At 39.1% G+C, this 18,496-nt stretch overlaps 1 protein-coding gene across 1 annotated transcript in view; it reads left to right on the top strand.

The window, feature by feature from the left end:
- TRPM3 (transient receptor potential cation channel subfamily M member 3) overlaps window positions 1–18,496 on the top strand; it is a 732,143-nt gene that overhangs the window by 627,521 nt on the left and 86,126 nt on the right. The window contains 3 exon segments of the mRNA XM_069087002.1: window positions 529–669; window positions 9,644–9,772; window positions 13,702–13,953. Coding sequence (XP_068943103.1) covers window positions 529–669; window positions 9,644–9,772; window positions 13,702–13,953 — 522 coding nt within the window.

The raw sequence follows: 18,496 nt of genomic DNA, 5'->3' as shown, positions 1-18,496 counted from the left end.
ACACACACACACACACACACACACACACGTGTACTCTTACATGTATATGTATATGTGTGTATATTTATGTGTGTGTGACACATCTTTATACACATATACATTTCCCTCTCCTGAGAGGTATTAACTAGATTTTTTTTTCCTTTATTAAGAATAACAACTGATACTGATATAGTGTTTTAAAGTTTGCAAAGTGCATCACACAGATGATCTCATCTTAACCTCAGAACAGCCCTATGAGGCATGTAGTGCAAGTATTTTTATCCCCATTTTACAGAAAAAGAAAACAAACTCAGAGAGGTTAAGGGGTCAGACTTGTTCAGGGTCTCACAGCCAGCAAGTGATAGAGAATGTTTCCATTGACCCCACAGCAGCAACTCCAGCATTCACCTGGGCTGACATATGATGTCATCATCTTTGAATGTTGCCTTTTCTTATGGCTAACTAATATTCCCATCTGTTGAGGAGGGTGGAAAGGGGTTCTCTTTAATGAATAATGAAAAACCCACAGCAGTGTCACTTTCATTGTAGGCAATGCTGGGTCGAAGCAATGGGGAGTCATCAAGGAAGAAGGATGAAGAAGAAGTTCAGAGCAGGCACAGATTAATCCCCCTTGGAAGAAAAATATATGAATTCTACAATGCACCTATTGTGAAGTTTTGGTTCTACACCGTAAGCATCTCTCTAATTATTTTTCCTAATCTTGATAGAATCACAAAAAAAAGTCACCGCCACTTTAAAGGAACACATGCCTCACTCTATATCATAATGCAAGGGCAAGGAATATAGGAATGAAAGCCAAGAATGAAGTTTTTTAACTCCTTTCCAAGGGCTGAATGCTGTTAAGAGAGATTCGTATGACTAGTTTCTTTGGTCTACATTTCTACAGGCTTATTATAAATGAGAACTATTAAAGAAATTCAGCCAGAGCTTAGATTTGAAACCAGGTTTCCCATGATTCCAAATTCAGTATTCTCTTAACTAGAATATATTGCTTCCCATAGAACATTCTCTCTTAGCAACCTCTGCCTCCAGGAAACTTTAGCTCACCTTCCAGGCTCAGTTCAACTGCCCCCTCCAATATGAGGTCTTTCCCAATGTCCTCAGTCATCAGTGCTCCTTCCTCTCCCCCACAACCCAAAATTACTTGGTTTTTATTTTGTACATATCTTACCTTTAGTTCTTTCTCCATGTTGTCATTCCCTCCCATCTAAACTCATTGAGAAAGGATTTTTTCACCTTTGTTTTTGTCATCACGGTGTATGCAGATCAGACATCCTTACTTCCTGCAAGTCCAGTATTTGAGGTTGGACTTCTAAGAGTACACACTAAACGTGACACTGTAAAAGGAAAAAAGGGAAAAATGATGAAGGAACAAAGAATCCTGATGAAGACTAACGAGAGAGGCTGAAAATTTGTGATAATGATTTTTGCAATGAAATGAATGATTTCAATATAAATAGTTACTAAACAAGTTAATTTGGTTATAGTGATGTTCAATGTTAAGTTTTTAATAAGACATTGGGCTTTGGTTTGGATTTTTAGGATGGATAGAAAGGACAGAATTTTAACAGGTAAAGAGGAGAAAAAGAAAATTTGCAGAGATAAAAAAGAAAGATGGATCATAAAGCCATCCATCCACTTTGACTAGAGCACAGAGTAAATAGAGAGTAATGTTAAGTTTTTAATAAAACATTGGGGTTTGGTTTGTTTCTTTTTAGGATGAATGGAAAGGATAGAATTTCAACAAGAGAAAGAAGGGGAAAATTGCAGCCATAGGAAAGAAAGAACCATAAAGCCAGCCATCCACTTTGGCTAGAGCACAGAGGAAATAGAGAGAGTAATAGAAGAAAGGAATAGATAGCCTGGCACCAAATCATGGAGAACCTTAAATGCCGAGCAGTTGGAAATGTGCTGTATAACCCATCAGGAACCATTGACGCTTTTTAATCATGACCACATCCATGAGGAAGATTAGTCTGGCAGCAGCAGGAGAAAGAAAAGGGTTGAATAGTCATGATAACTGCATAAGCAGAGAAAGAATCCAAGAGGCTTGTATTAAAGCAAATACAACTCTCAAGTTATCCAGGCTAGGTCCAAACGAGTCTTTTTGCGATTATCTGGCATATATTTAGTAATTTCTGGGATATAGCCCTAATGCTAATGATAAAAGCAACAGCAACAACCTCCACTCAAAAAACTGAAGTGTGGGTAGCACATATGAAAAATCAACGCCAATCTGGTAGCATCAAACAACATTTCCCTTGCTCTGTAACTATGAGACATTCTGCAAGCTGATCTATCTCAAGACTGCTCATTGACAGCCCAGAATCATGATGAGTAGGGTTGTATGATATGCATACCCAGAAAATATTTTCTATCCACCGGGCAATCAGCTGTCACTGAGAGTACCTTCTTGATATAGGAGGAACAAAGGACTTCTTTATTACTTTTTTGCTTATACCTTTCATTGCTACTTAAATCCATGATAACAATAAGAATGGGGCAGTTAGATGGTGCAGTGAATACAGTACTGGCCCTGGAGTCTGGAGGCCTTGAGTTCAAATCTGGCCTCAGACACTTGACACACTAACTGTGTGACCTTGGGCAAGTCACTTAACCCCAATTGCCTTGCCTTGCCTTCCTCCTTCCCTCCCCCCCAAAAAAAACCCATAAGCAAAAAAGAAATTAAAATATTTTTAAAAAATTTAATAAGAATGAGAAGACTAGCTCATATTTAGGTATTATTTTAAAATTTAGAAAGTGCTCTGTTCAAGACAGCTGGTTATTTTGAGTTGGACAGTGCCAATATCATTAACCCCATTCCATACATGATGAATCAGAGGGGCTAAATGATGACCCTGTTCACACAATTTGTAAGCATTAATGCCAGAACTCACATCTAAATCTCCTGACTCCAACTCAAGAATCAAGAATCTAACACCACCACCACCATCCCAGATGGAGAGATAATAGGCTCTTACAGGAAATCCTAATCCCACTTTGAGTATTCCTTTTCTTTTCATCTCAGCCTCTTCTCTTTCTCATGTTTTCAGTTTTCCTTATCCTCTTTCTAACAATCACAGTTCTGTCTGACCAACCCCCCTCTCTTACCACCAACACACTCAGATACTCCCAGCCTCTGCTGGACAGCCCCTTTCTTCCCTTTAATTCACTCAAGGAAAGAAGACTATTTTTCCAGGTCATTTTGGTAGCTATGGGAAAGGAGATGAATTAAAGCAGATTTACAGAACATCAAATGATTAATTTTCAGAATATGAGAATCTGACTGAAAGATTTTACTTATCTGGCTAGAGAAAGCCATTCCAGGTTCCTGGGCTACATCAGAAGTTATCTAACTAGTTTCTAGGTCTAGCCCTGCCATGTGGCCAACTGCCATGTTGCTTCAACATGTCCCATGCCTCCAACCCAATTCTCCCAGCTTCTTCTCCAAGTTTGTTTTGCTTTGAAGCTGGCATCCTTTCTCCTTACCTCCTACCAATTTCTAGAGTCCCTGCTTCCAGGCACCATTAATCCTCCACATTTTTTAAAGCTGGGTAAAATACCATATGGATCCAATTAAAGATTTTAAGTTCTGCTGCTAGCATCAGCTACTTCTTCAGGATCACACTAATGAGTCACAGCTCATCTCCCTTCCCTGACATTTACTAGCTATGTGACCATGGGCCACTCACTTTATTTCTCATCTGTGAAATGAAAATGGTGATACTTGAATTATCTATTTTTCAGAGTTATTGGGATAAAAACACTTTTCAAACCTTAAAATACTATATAGAGAGGGGCGGCCAGGTGGCTCAGTGAGTAAGAGCACCAGCTCCAGTGTCGGGATGACCTGGGGATCAAATCTGGGCTCAGATACTTAGCACCCACCCAGAAATAACTGGCCATGTAACTTTGAGCAAGTTACTTAACCCCAATTACTTAAAATTTAAAAAAAAATTAAAAAATACTATATCGAGGGGCAGCTAGGTGGTACTGTAAACAGAGCACAGACCCTGGAGTCAGGAGGACATGAGTTCAAATTCGGCCTTAGACACTTGACACTTACCAGCTTGTGGAACCTTGGGCATGTCACTTAACCCCAATTGCCCTTCCTTTCCCCCTCCAAAAAGGCAAAAAAAAAATACTATATAGATATTATCTATCATCATTATCATCATCATCATCATCATTCTCCCTTTATCCCCCACAAGAAAGTGCCCCAAGTCCTTTGGTTATCCCTTGGACTCTCTTACAAGATTGGTGAATCTCCCTTTCTAGACATATCTCCCTGATGATTCTTTTTTTAAAAAAAATTATTAAATAGTATTTATTTTTTTTCCAATTATATGTAAAGATAGTTTTTTCAACATTCATTTTTATAAGATTTTGAGTTTCAAATTTTTCTCCCTCCTTCCTGTCCTTCCTCCCCAAAGACAGGAAGCAATCTGATATAGGTTATACATGTACAGTCATGTTAAACCTATTTCCACATTAGTCGTGTTTGAAAGCCATGAAAAACAAAAAACAAGAAAAAAGTGGAAACAGTGTGCTTCAATCTGCATTCAGACTCCATAGTTCTTTCTCTGGATGTGGACAGAATTTTCCATCATTACTTTTTTCGGATTATCTCAGATCATTGTATTGCTGGAAGAGCTAAGTCAATCATAGTTGATCACAATGTTACTGGTACTGTGTACAAAGTTCTGCTGGTTCTACTCACTTCACTCAGCATCAGTTCATCTAAGTCTTTCCTGGTTTTTCTGAAATTGCCTGCTCATCATTTCTTATAGCACAACAGTATTACATTACATTCATATACCACAACTTGTCCCTGATGGCATTCTTTAAAAATAATTAATAATATCAATGTTTTAGGGGTGGCTAGGTGGCGCAGTGAATAGAGCACCGGCCCTGGAGTCAGGAAGGACCTGAGTTCAAATCCGGCCTCAGACACTTAACACAAAAACTAGCCATGTGACCTTGGGCAAGTCACTTAACCCCAATTGCCCTCCAAAAAGCAAAATAAAATAATAATAATGTCAATGTTTTGTTTATATTTCTCTAACAGCACAATTACTGCCAAAACTCCCTAACCCCCAACTAGGAAGGTACAGTTAAATGAAGTGGATCCATATAGTGGCCATGCCTGACAATTCATTTTTTGCTTTTGGTCTATCTGATGACATTCTTTGTACCACTTCTTTGCAGTTCCTAATTGGTAATATGTTCCAGTCTATTCACACAAACCCACCATTTCTCCTCTCCTTTTTGCTTTGGCTAATGGATAATTTTAATTTGTTAGGAATTGTATACAAGAAAATTCACCTAGCTGAAGAATATCTGTGCAATACAGCAATCAATAAATTAATCCACAAACATTTATAAGTACTTATTATGTGTCAGGTCATACTAAAACCTGTAAATATAAGGGGGGGGGGAATTACTGCTCCTCAAGAAGCTAACATTCTAAAGGAAGAGACCACATCAATAGAGCAATAGAAAGAGAGAGATTAGGAGAGAGATGTATGCAAAATATATTCAGAGTAGATGGAAGGTACTTGTGTCTAGGGAGATTGGTAAAGATCTCCTACAGAAGGTAGTGTTTACCAGGGAGAGGAAAGGCAGGGAAACTAAGCTGCAGAAAGTGAGGAGAGAAAGCCTTCCATGCATGGGGAACAGCCATTGAAAAGTAGAGGAAATAGGAGAAATGCCTTATGTGAAGAACAGCAAGCAAACCAGGATAGTTGGACTGTAGAGTTCATGGAAGGGAGTAATTTGGAAGAAGAGTCCAGGCAAGAGTATGGAAAGTCCCCTAAATACAAAGAAACAATAGATTGAAAAAAAATTCAAATTTCTTGAAATTTAATGTAAAAATAAGTGGGAAAAATGACCCCAAAATAACCAAAAACAAGTGAGGCCCTTTCATTAATCTGGTATCAGTTTATAAAAGGCATGTTCTTGAAATGCTTTAGAAAACAACTTCTGCTCACTTTTCCTGGATTAAATACATTATAGAACAATGCAATGGTATCATGTCATTTTTAGATTCCTCTGTTTCTACAGTATTTAGAACATAAGGGAAATTTGGAAGCATAAAAGGGAAATTGGAAGCAGCAGGAAGAATGTGATATATATTTTTCAGATAGCATATTCACTTATCTCATCATCCCCAAAACTATCATTTTTCCCCTTTAGTTGCACAGTCTATATCTCCTCCATATCACTGATAAGTAGATCAAGCTAAGAAACAGAAACAGGACAGTGGTTTATGCACTATAAAAATTACCTAATCAGATAAAACTGAAACCTTCAACCTTTCACATTCACTGTACAATATGAAGGTGGCCCTCAGACCAGCAATCATAGGGTGCCTGCTACATGACTGGCTAGATGGTCTACAAAACATTGTAGAAACCATATGTTTCTTTTGGTGTCATTCAAGTGCAGCACAATCAAATACACACTGTGTGTGTTAAGGTGTTGGGGGGAAGGTGGGTTGGGTTCAAAAATAATATTTTAGTCCTTTAAGTCAACCCAAGTGACCTGCACCTCAATTAGGGAATAAATGAAGATTATATTATTTTATTTTTCTGTTCTCCTCTTTGTGAATCTCTCAGAAAGGAGCCTATTACTTTTCTCAAGACTGTAAAATATAGCGAGTCTTTTTTTTCTTAGGGAGAGGCAGAATCATCCAAAAAACAAAATCCATAACCTCTCTGCTCCTTGTTACCAAGTTGGATGTAGATGCCAGCTAGATCCCCTTTTGCTTCCAAGAGGAAGAGAGGCACAAATCCATTTGGCTGCTCTGTTAGCCCCTCTCCTGAACTGAGCCAATTTGCCTGTATTTACCTGGGAAGGCTCCAGATTCAAAGCTGGAAGTGACACCAGGACACAGGGCCACACATTCTGTGTTTCCATTTCCTATGACAAACGGTTTCCTTTCACTGACAAACAAAATTTACATCTTTCCTCTGACTAGTAGAAAAGGGAACCACAGTGGGACCAGTAGCTGGCAAAAGCCTTGGCCCAAAGAGACCCAAATTCTAGGTGGTTTTATGATGACCTTGACATTGTGTATCTGAGAGTTTCAGTTGTACATGTGACAGGAGAAAGAAAACCCAGAAACACAAATGAAAGAAAACCTCTACATGACTCCCGCTGACTTTAGTGAGAGCCATATGGTCACATTGCTGTTTACTACTTTCAGATTTTGCTCACAACTTTTGTAAAACCTACAGATACTAGAAGGAGGGGAGAAGGAATTAGCAATTAAAACACATAAGATCAGAGTAAACCTCCATGAAGCCCCCACAACAGAATTTTTCCAAGAGAGTTGCTACCTCAAAGTGTATACGCTGGGAAGAATCCTGGCTCTCACATCACAAGCAGAGTACAAATTATGCTTCAAATACATACTGGGTACGTAACCCTGGCTAAGTCACTTAAACTACTCGGGTCTCAGTTACCTCATTTATAAAATTAGGGGGGACTGAATGGTCTCTGAGTTTTTTTCTAGATCTATGATCATGATAATAAAAGCAAGTCAAAAACTGAAGTAAGTCAAGTTGAGGATAGAGAAGATGTCAAAGGGGGCCAGGGGATGTGGCTTGTGGAATTCAATGATTGAGAGTTTGTGTTATTGTATATGATGAGCCAGGGAAGTAAAAAAAGTATTGAGGGAAAAAAAAGAATCCCAAAAAGATCTATTGAATCTCCGGGTAAAGAGAAGTGGGTTTAAGATTGGGAGGGGAAAACAATGCTTTGAAAAATAATGTCTACACTGACATTTTGAGGTAGGATGATTAAATGATCAATCAAGAGTATTAGAAATAAGACTAGATTAGCATGGAAATAATGGAGGTTAGAACAACAAAGAGAAAGAAATCAATGGTTAAGAACCACCAAGAAAATGTCTCATCAGACAATTATGAGGGATAAGTCTAATTTAGGGATTTATTCCAATCTAATCCAATAATTCAATTAAATATGTATTTATTTAGCACATATATGCTGGCCACTGGGGACACAAAGACAAAACTGAAACAGTCCCTGATTTCAAGGAGCTTGCATTCTTTTTAAAAAATTGTTTTTAAATCACCTTTATTTCTCCCAAAAGACTCCATTTGACCTTGGCAAAAAGGGAGAATGGTTCCATCATCCTATAAAGCAAAGATTGCAGAGAGAGAAAAGACCTCAGAGGCCATCTAGCCCAATTCCCTCATTTTATAAAAGAACAAGCTAAAGCCCCAGAGGGCTTTCCTAAGAAAGTGACTTTCCTAAGGTAATATAGATAGAAAAAGAGGCAGGATTTGATTCAAGGTCCTCTGGTCCCACTCAAATCCACTTCTATTTCCACTGTACTGTGATGCTTCCTAACAGAATAAATACAAAGTGAATGAAATAAGTACTCAAGGAAGTACTTAATTTCTTAAGTGCCTACTATGTGTGAGGAGGAACCAGTACAAATTGTTAGGCATGCAAAGGCCAAAAGTTAAAAAAAAAAATACCATTGTGCATATAAGAGAAAATTCCATACATTGCCTCTGAATAGTCTGCTAGGGGCAAGGTTAAAGTACATACCAACAACAACAAAAATAAATAAAACAAATCATGATTCAATTATTCCACCAAGTCACTCAAAAGCTTCAGCAGTTTCAATGAAGATCCTTTATCTTCCCTTGCTGGAGCCACATCAGTATTAAACTGTAGGCCTGGACCTACCGTGGGCCACAGACATCCCTTCTTGTGGCAGCAGTCCAGAAAAATGTTCTCATGAGGAGCACAATCATTGGGGTATTGGAGGCAGTTCTAACACCAGCACTCTAAGGATCCCAGTTCTGTGATCTTAATTCAGGTTTGATTTCCATGTGGAAATGTGTTTAGTCAAAAGGGCAAAATATAGTAAAGGACATGAGACTCAAAAAGTCTCAAGTACCCAATGAGTCTGAGAGACCACAACTCTACCTGGCTGGGATTTTTATGTGTTTGATGACCAGGAAGCTGGTCTTCAGGGAAGTCAGGGTCAATCAGATGCTTGGTCAGCTTTGTCTCCTTTTAGGAAAAACTCATACCTAAGAATTAGGGAAGGAGGAGGAGCTTGGGCTTCCCCATGTAGGGGATGGGGCAGAGAGGAGCTGCATTAAGAAAATAATTGCAAATATCAGTCCTATCACATGGAAGGTAGCCTGATAGAAAAGGGATAAACTCACCCAAGAATATCCAGGGGACAAACCAGTCAATTAGGAGGTCACACTATTTCAGAATGGGTCTATTTAGCTTTCAGCTCTTAGGACTTGTTTAAGATAGCTATCCAGCTGACAATTTTAGAATTTTAAAGAACAGTTTCTTATTAATTTTTTGAAACATGATGCTGTTCACAATAAAATAAGAATTTAAATCAGGGGGTTATTTCTAGTCTGTTTACCACCTGTACTAATCATTTAGCAGTTTTTCAGTTCATCCTGTTCGAGACACTGGAATTCTCAGTTTAAAAATGCATTGATTCAGTGATTCTGATTCTGTCATCCATTTCCACCCATGCACTTTCTCGAGTCTGGTTGGCCCACATCAGAAGCCTGTACAAGAATGAGGTAATACTCCTCTTTGTTAATGGACAGAGAAATTGTCTTTTATTTCTTTACAGCTGGCATACATTGGGTACCTGATGCTTTTCAACTACATCGTATTAGTGAAGATGGAACGCTGGCCTTCCACCCAGGAATGGATAGTCATTTCCTACATATTCACATTGGGAATAGAGAAGATGAGAGAGGTAACTGCATCCCTACAAGGGAACCTGGGAGAAAGGAAACAGGAGGGGACTTTTATTTATATTTATGACTATCCTGGGGTACTTGGGAATCAGATTTAACAAGAAACCACTTTTCTGAATGCTGCTCTAGGAATACTTGATTTTCTACCAGGGTTCCCATTTCTTTCTCATTGACAATCCTATGGATACTCTGTTCATTCAGATGTTTATAGTATGGACATCCTATGATACCCTAGGTCTTTGCTGTTTATTTTCAACTAACAAACACAGTTCACTTTCCCCAGGAAGTCCTGCAGATGATTATGTCTTTCCTTGTTAAACAGACATTTACTCTACATTAGTTATTAGATCTTTTCTTGTCCTTTTATGTGATTGTCTGCTTTCTGTACCTGCCCTTAAAGTGGCCATTTCTTAAAAGCAGCGGTGGTTATGCAAATGGATTTCAGTATCTCATTTCCAATTTCATCTTTGACCCTGTGACTTTGAGCAAGTCATTTAACATCCCTAAGCCTCAGTTTCCTCACCTGTAAAAATTAGGTGGGTGGACTAGAGACCCCCTGGGGCCCCTTCCAGCTCTAGGATCCTAAGTATTCTAAAGGAACTACTTTCTAAAATCTACTCTGTCTTCCTTTTCCTTCTAGCTTTTTAATGAGTACTTCCCCATTCCCTTGAGAACTGTAATCACATAAGCATTGCCATTGCTTCTGGCTACTGCTCCACTCACCAACTTTGTGACTTCTCAAGACCATAATTCCCTTCCCTGGCCACCATTCCTCTATATAGTTTGTGTCAATCCTTACAAAGTAAACTCCTTGAGGAGAGGCGTGGTGTTACTTTTGTATCTGTGTCCCCAGAACCTGGCACTGTAAGAAATTCTTAATAAATATTTTTCATTCTTCTTCACCCTTACTCCCCTCCCAAAAAAAAGACAGTATACCATCTGTCATCTACTATGCAATTTACTCATCTGTAAACGGAGGGAGTTGGATTAGAGGCTCACTAAGGTTCCTTTCTTCTCTGAAGCTGTAATGTTATAACATCCAGATCATTCATTCTAAGCAAATTTCCCTGGAACACAAGAGGTCCCAATTCTAAAAGGTGCCAGAAGCCCATGTTGTAGACACCCGAGTCCACAAGAGGGCTCTGCAGGCTGCTTCCCAATGCCAGCAGGCCAAGCTCAAAAATGCTTACATTCCAAAGAGGGAAAGGGAGCTTGGCGGGCGTTTGTCGTGACCCTGCCACGCCTTCCCCCGCCGCACGGCTGCAGCAGTCAGAGTGAGCAGACTTTTCTGGAAGGATGTCAGGTCCACTTAACTTCTAAAAGCTTCTCTCAGGTGTCACTGTCACAGGTATATGATGATAAATGGTCTAATGGACGGGGAAGCTCATTGAGCTCTTTGGAAGAAAGGTTCTCTCTAAATCCCAAGTATTGTCACTGTGATCACCACTGCCATCACCGTCCATCATTACTGCTAAAATTGGCCCAGGGGCTCTTGTATTTTTCCTGCTTTTCAACTGAGAGCCATAAGCTCTGCTGTCTCTTCTCCCAAAGGGAAGATACAAAATCCACCTATTTGTTTAGGCGACATTGTTATTAATAATAGCATTAATGATCATTGACATGCAATGAACACTTTGCCTGTGTCATTTCCTTTGAGACCTATTAGGTAGGTGCCATTTTATCATCCCATTTTATGAACTCAAGTTCCCAAAGATTTAGTGACTCACTCATGGTCACACAAGTAGTAAGTGTTTGATGGGGGATATGAACCTAGCTCTTTTTTGGTCCTGAATCCAGTACCTTATCTGCCATGAAATGAAACACAGTCTTCTAGTAGCATTAAGAGCACATCAATATCCATCTCAAGTTGGCACTTCATGAGCCATGGCAAGTCACCATCTGTAAAATGGGAATAGGTTTATCTATTTCCTACTGAGCTCTCTAGGATTGGTGTGATTATTTTGAATAAAAATATCCTATAAAGTAGTTTGAGCATCTCAGAAATGGGGCATTATCATCATGCAAATACTTCCACTCAGGTTTCCATCCATGGGTCACTCAATAGCTTTGTGGATTTCCCATTCATAAACTATACAAATAACATATCTGCCACACAGAGAGGTGGGAATTTATAATACTCTGAGAACCAAAGCATGATGACTGTTGGAAATGCCTTGGACACCAATCATTTGCCAGTTCACTTGCAATTTTATTACCAAACAAGCTTTACTTCCTTCCAAGAGGAAGAAATTAAGGGAAAAGTCCAGTGCAATGTAGATGATATTGTTCCAGATACTAAAATGGAAGAGAAAAAGGAAGCAAGATAGACCCCATGGCTTACTTTACTTCCTCCCGACAGGAAGAAATGAAGCCCAGAATCCAATGCAATGTAGATGAAATGTTCCAGTTATTAGAATGAAGGAGAAAAAGGAAGCAAGATAGACCCCATGGTTTACACTTGGAAAGGATATCACTGACAGAATACCAAGGATTTTAAGACCTGTGTATATGTTTCATCTCAAGCTGTACAGGAAAGAGCTAGCCAATAAGCATTTTTCAACCACTCTGTGCCAGACGTGATGCAAAGCACGGAGAATAAAAAAGAAAACCAAAATTACAGCACCTTCCCTCAAGGAGCTCATGTTCTAAAGGAGAATGCAACATGCAAAAAATTGCACACATAGGACACATACACTGAAAGTAGAAGATAATTCACAAAAGGATTCGGGAACCCGATTCTTGAATTTTTATGTGAAAAATTGGGAAATGGAAAGGGCAGACATAATGATAGCTCAAACTTCTGCAATGCTTAATGATTCTAAAAGTGTTCTTATAACAACAAGAGGAAGTAGATTGGAGAAAAGGCAGCACCCCTATTTTACAAAAGGGGAAACAAATTCAAAGAAGTTTAGTGACTTGCCCAAGGTCACCCAAGCAAATAAGTGGCAACCCCTAGGCTAAAACTCTAATCTTCTGACTCCAAGTGCTTTTCATGAGAGTTCTTGTTCCAAGAGGCAGTATCTACCAGTAGCTTTCAGAGCAAGGATCTGACCCTTTCCTCTGAGATCTAGGACTTCCGTTGGTATAGCACCATCACATATCCTGAGTTTCTGACTCTTAAGTCCATGAGAAAGACACTTATCTATCATGGGACTATGAGTAACAAGTCTCGGTGTCCTCAGTACACATACATACCTTTGTTCAAAACCAAGATCCCAAAGACATGGGAATATTTATAATTTTGCAATCGTTTCACTCGTGTTTATGAGTGAAGGTTTTTTTGATATAACATGCTTCCCTCCCCATTCCCTGTACTGATGCTTCTGTGTGGAGTTGCCCAGGCAGAAAATAGTGAGTGAATTTTACATGCCCTGCTATTGAGAGTATTAGGAATACTGAGAGTATTGGGCATGACAAGGTAAGGCTGAACCAAAGCCAGTCCCCCACTTTTCACAGCACAGATGTCCCTAGTGGAGATTTAACAAGGATGGCAGTCTGGCTGATTGTTTCTTATAAAAGGAAGAAACCCTAATGAGATCAATCTGGTGTTCCATGTAACTAAACCACCTTAAGGTTCTCGTCCAAAAGAGCTAGTGTGTGTGTGTACATACCTATATACATATATATATATATATACACACATACATACATACAGCACTTTAAGGTTTTCAAAACACTTTACATATGTTATCTAATGAACCTTTGTGGATTCTAATTCAGAAAGCATTTGTTCACACTGGTGCTATGCCAGGCATTGGTGATGCAAGGACAAAGAATGAAATGATCGCTATTTGCTGTAAGTTTAAATTCTAATGGAGTTTAGATAGATGTCTGTCTATCCAACACATAGGCAGAAGTTAACCATGAGTGACTTTCAAAAGTAGGGAGAAATTGAAACTAATCTCTCCCCCCTCTCCTCTTCCTTCAGATTTTGATGTCAGAGCCCGGGAAGCTGTTACAAAAGGTGAAAGTGTGGCTTCAAGAGTACTGGAATGTCACAGATCTTATAGCCATCCTCCTGTTTTCTGTTGGGATGATCCTTCGTCTACAAGATCAGCCATTCCGAAGTGACGGCAGGGTCATATACTGTGTTAATATCATTTACTGGTATATCCGCTTGTTAGACATTTTCGGCGTGAACAAATACTTGGGCCCTTACGTTATGATGATTGGGAAAATGGTAAGGAAGGGTTTTGGTTTTCTGATGGGTAATCTAAGGGGAGGAGTGATAACAGAAAAAGAATGAGGATTAGTTGGATCTGTTGGAGTGCACAGGCCCAATGGCAGACATGTATGTCTCCCATCCAAGGACCAATCTAACTGAGTGCTGAGAGGTTCATCACCAGAAGGCTGACCACCAGGTGATGATTATTTTTGGCCACAGCTTATGACATCATCTACAAAGGATGCCATCTGCATCATTGGAGGGAGTACCCACTCCAGTGAAATCATGAAGGACCTTGAAGTCCTAAGGTAAGTTGGCAGAGTATAAAATAGACTTGGTCATGATTTTTCTGGTCTCCATCCCTCAAGGTCAAAGAATCATAGAATTTTAGAGCTCAAACATAGACAGTCTAACCCAAACTCCTTTAAATTGATTCAGAATTTCAACTTAGTCACACAAATAGCTAGAGAATAATCCTTCCAATGAGGGAGGAAATGTCTGCTCCAAAAACTCTTAATGAACTTAATTCTCTGTGTGTTCTAGAGGCCACAATGACTTCCCATGTATTGAATGGAGAAAAGACTTTCTCAAGGTTCTGTTAAATTGGCTAAAAAGTAAAATACTGGGGGAGGGGAATTTGGAACTCAAGGGATTGCAGAACTTAATGCTGTAAACTGAAAGTAAATACATTTTTAAAAAAGTAAAATAACTAGAACCACCTGTAATCAAAGATCTAGACAAGATCTCAGACACCATCATTTCTAACCCCTTCATTTTACAAATGGGGAAACCAAGGCTCAAGGAGGTCAAACGACTTGCCCAAGGCCACACAGGAAATCTCGGAGACAGAATTTGTCTCCAGAGTTATATTACCCATACTAGCCATGCTCCTTTCTGCCATACTGCCCTTCCTCTCTCATTTCTGTGGCCTCTGGAAGGGGGATTTGGGGGAAGTGCATCAGAGGTACTGAGGCTGTTCTCTGGTAGAAGAATGTTCACCTACAGCTCTTGGCATTAGCCCTGGCACACCTTAGTCACTCAGTGGTGTTGTGCAGCCAGGAGATCACCCCAGAATAACCATGTCACTCTACCTGTACAAAGCTGAGTTAGTCACTCCCTCCTGCCTGCTTCCTCCCACAGCCACTGTGGGGAGCATCAGGGCTGCTTTTAAAGCAACTTTTCTCTTTTTGGAACCTATCATTTGATGTAATGAATCACTCCCAAGCTACCTGCTTCTGTCATATTGCTAGAACTATATCCCCTTCAATGCTCTGTAAAAAAAACAATTTGCTAACAGTCCCTATGTACTCTCTCCTCCCCACCCCCACGTGGAAAGCTTTTGGGGGAACAATTAGCCAAGATGTTTTTTAAATCGCTCTTCATTTAAGTTTTAGTGCCCATTTCTTTGCTCCTTGCCTTTTGGTCAACCAAACAGCACTTATAAAAGTTCCAAAATAATAGGGTCCAGTTGTTATTGTTCATTTGTTTCAGTCATGGCCAACCCTTTGTGACCCCATTTGGGGTTTTCTCGGCAAAGATACTGGAGACATTTGCCATTGCCTTCTCCAGATTGTCTGACAGATGAGGAAACTGAGGCAAACAGGGTTAAGTGACTTTCTCGGGGTCACAAAACTAGTAAGAGTCTGAGACCAGATTTAAACTCAGGAAGATGAGTCTTCCTGACTTGAGCACGTTCTCCACTTCATTGCCTAGATGCCTTCTGTCTCCAATACTAACAGTTTTTTTGCAAACAAAGTAAGGAATCTTCTTGAAATACAAAATGTAACTTTTTAAAATTAGATTTTCATTTTATGCTTTTAAGAGGGCATCATATGAAAACTTGGTGAGCATGTTCCTATGCTCTATGCTTTCCAATGGTCACAGGAGCATAGATTTTAGAAACAGAAGGGTCTTGCGAGGTCATTGAGTCCAATTCCCTCATTTTATAGGCTCAGAAAGGTTAATTCACACAACTAATAATTTTCAAAGGTGGGATTGAAGCCTACTCCTTCCTGACTCCAAGTGGAGCATTCACATCTGGGGTACCAAGCTTCCATTAGCATTCTTTGTCCCACCACCATAGTCTGGATACAAATACTGTTATCAATCCTAATGCCACAAATGGAGGACCTTGGCCAAACTGACGCCAAATTACTTACCCATTGTAAGGGCATACTTCATTTTGGTTTTGGAATAGAAAGGCAAAATGGCCTAGAGTATAGCACTAGGAATACAAATATAAGGAGAAAGAAAGATAATCTTTGCCCATGAAGAGCATATATTCTAATGGAAACTTTGAAGTATGAGCAGTGGACTTGAAATGAAGACCTAGATTCAAATCCTACCTCAGACACTTAATAGTTTCATGACTTAAGACTTACCCTCTCTGAGCCTCAGTTTCCTCATCTGTAAAATAGAGATAATAATGACATCTACCTCACAGGATGGTTGTAGAGCATTTTATAAACATTAAAGTATTATCTAAATCTGAGCCAAAATAAACAAGAGGTAACATAGATGTGAGGGGGTAAGGAAGAGGTCAGAGTCAAGGCTTATTTAAGGGTTGTGAACCTGGATGCCTAAAGGATGATGGTGCTATCAGTAGTAACAAGGTAATTAGGAAGAGGAGATGAAGGGTTTGAAAAGAAAGATAGTAAATTCAGTTTTGAACACATTGAATATTAGATGCTGACAGTTGGTGATGTAGGACTGGAATTTAACAGACAAAGACTTTATATAGAGATATGGGTGTCATCTGTATAGAAATGATCATTAAACATACAAAAGTTAATGAGATCACCAAGAAAGTACATAGAATGACAGAGCCACAGGGCACACCATCACTTAGGGGACTAAAAATGAATGATGATTCAACAAAGAAGACTTAGAGGGAGCAGACTGGAAAAGAATGAAGAAAACAGTGTCAAAAAAATCACAAAAGAGAGAATCCAGGAGAAGGTAGTCAGCAGTGTCAAATGCAACAGTCAAAAAAGGATAGAGTGAGAACAGGAAATTCGATTTGGCAACTGAGAGAACATTGTACGTTTGAAGAGAACAGTTTCATTTAAGTGATGGTTTCCATACATTTTCTGGAATATAGATATAGATATGAATGTATGTATGTATGTATTTATACAAATACTGGAAAAAATTCATGAAGGCAATGTGATTGTGAACCAGTAGAGAACTCTCTCCACCAAGGGAGATCACAACTCATCAATAACTTAGTTGATACGTTCTAAAGAGGTGCCTGAGGCAGTTTGCCCAGGCTTACAAAATAAATAAGTGTCAGACGAAATATTTGAACCTAGGTCTTCCAGACTACAAGACCAGCATTCTATAGTGTACGCCACTGCTGCCTCTCTCTTTCCCCTCTTCCCTCTCCTCCCCAGTTGAACTTGAGGCCACAGAAAATAAATTTCAAAGGCACACCCTCCTTTAGCCACCCATCTTTAGTCAGTCTGAACAAACATAATATGGAGGACCAGTTAGAACTTTTTCAGCTGGTTGAACTCTTCATAAATAAATGATGAAAGAGTGGTACTCGAAAGAAAAGAGAGAATATGAAAAAAATAGCTATGGATGTGCCTGCTAAAACTATCTCTATGCAGTCGTTAGCCAACCTTTGAGAGACATCTGAGACTATAGTGCAACAGAAGAAACAATTAACTAATTCATTATTTCCAAGAGTAATGTTGCAGTTTGGAGGAAATGGCAAAGTTTCCAGAGACTCAGATTCAAATTCACAAACACACACATACACACACACACACACACACACACACACACACATCACCTTGACTACTATGTCAAATTAATTTTGAAGTGGCCCTGAGGATTGATTTTTAAACTTATTGAACATCTATAGGCACCCTCAGACCTGTTAAAGGACATTGGAAAATTGCAGTACCTGCATGTTCATGAAACAAATTAGACAATGAAGAATTTCTTAATTCTACTTCTGTCTTAGGTTTTACTGGAAATTTTCATTTGGTAGAACTGTTATTAGGATTTCTTTGAGTGTGTAATCCAAGGGCAAGGATTTACACACAGTAGACACTTAATAAATTCTGGCTGGATTAGACTGGGCTGGATAGCTGTCGTTGCCCTGCTTCACTTAATTAAGGTTGCTTCCCAAGATGAACTCTTTGATGTTAAGTTTCAAAAAAACAGGTAGAAATTGATTTAAGATATGCAAAATAGGTCATTATCTAAAGATAAAGTCAGGCATAGGCAAAAATCTAGGAGACTTAATGAGGGTAAAGTTGAAAAAATGTTTATGAACTGAGTCAAAGCCAAAATTTAGGATCTTACAGCAACAAGCATAATTATTATTGGTGTTATTGATATTATAGCTAGCATTTATAAAACTCTTTAAGGCTTACAAAGTATTCTACATATGACATCTCATTTGATTCTCAGAACAACCCTATGAGGTCAGTGCTATTATTATTGCCTTTTGTCATAGATAAGGAAACTGAGGCTGGAAGGGGTTAAGTGACTTGCCTAAGGTTACACAACTGGTAAATATGTGTGCCAGAAATTGAAGCCAGATCTT

The sequence above is a fragment of the Petaurus breviceps genome, unplaced genomic scaffold (genome assembly GCF_028583685.1).
Source record: "Petaurus breviceps papuanus isolate PSGF00001 unplaced genomic scaffold, PetGlider_PUasm1.0 118, whole genome shotgun sequence".
In the NCBI taxonomy this organism is placed as follows: Eukaryota; Metazoa; Chordata; class Mammalia; order Diprotodontia; family Petauridae; genus Petaurus; species Petaurus breviceps.
Note: the sequence above shows the minus strand (reverse complement) of the source record. Positions and strands in the feature narration are given on the sequence as shown.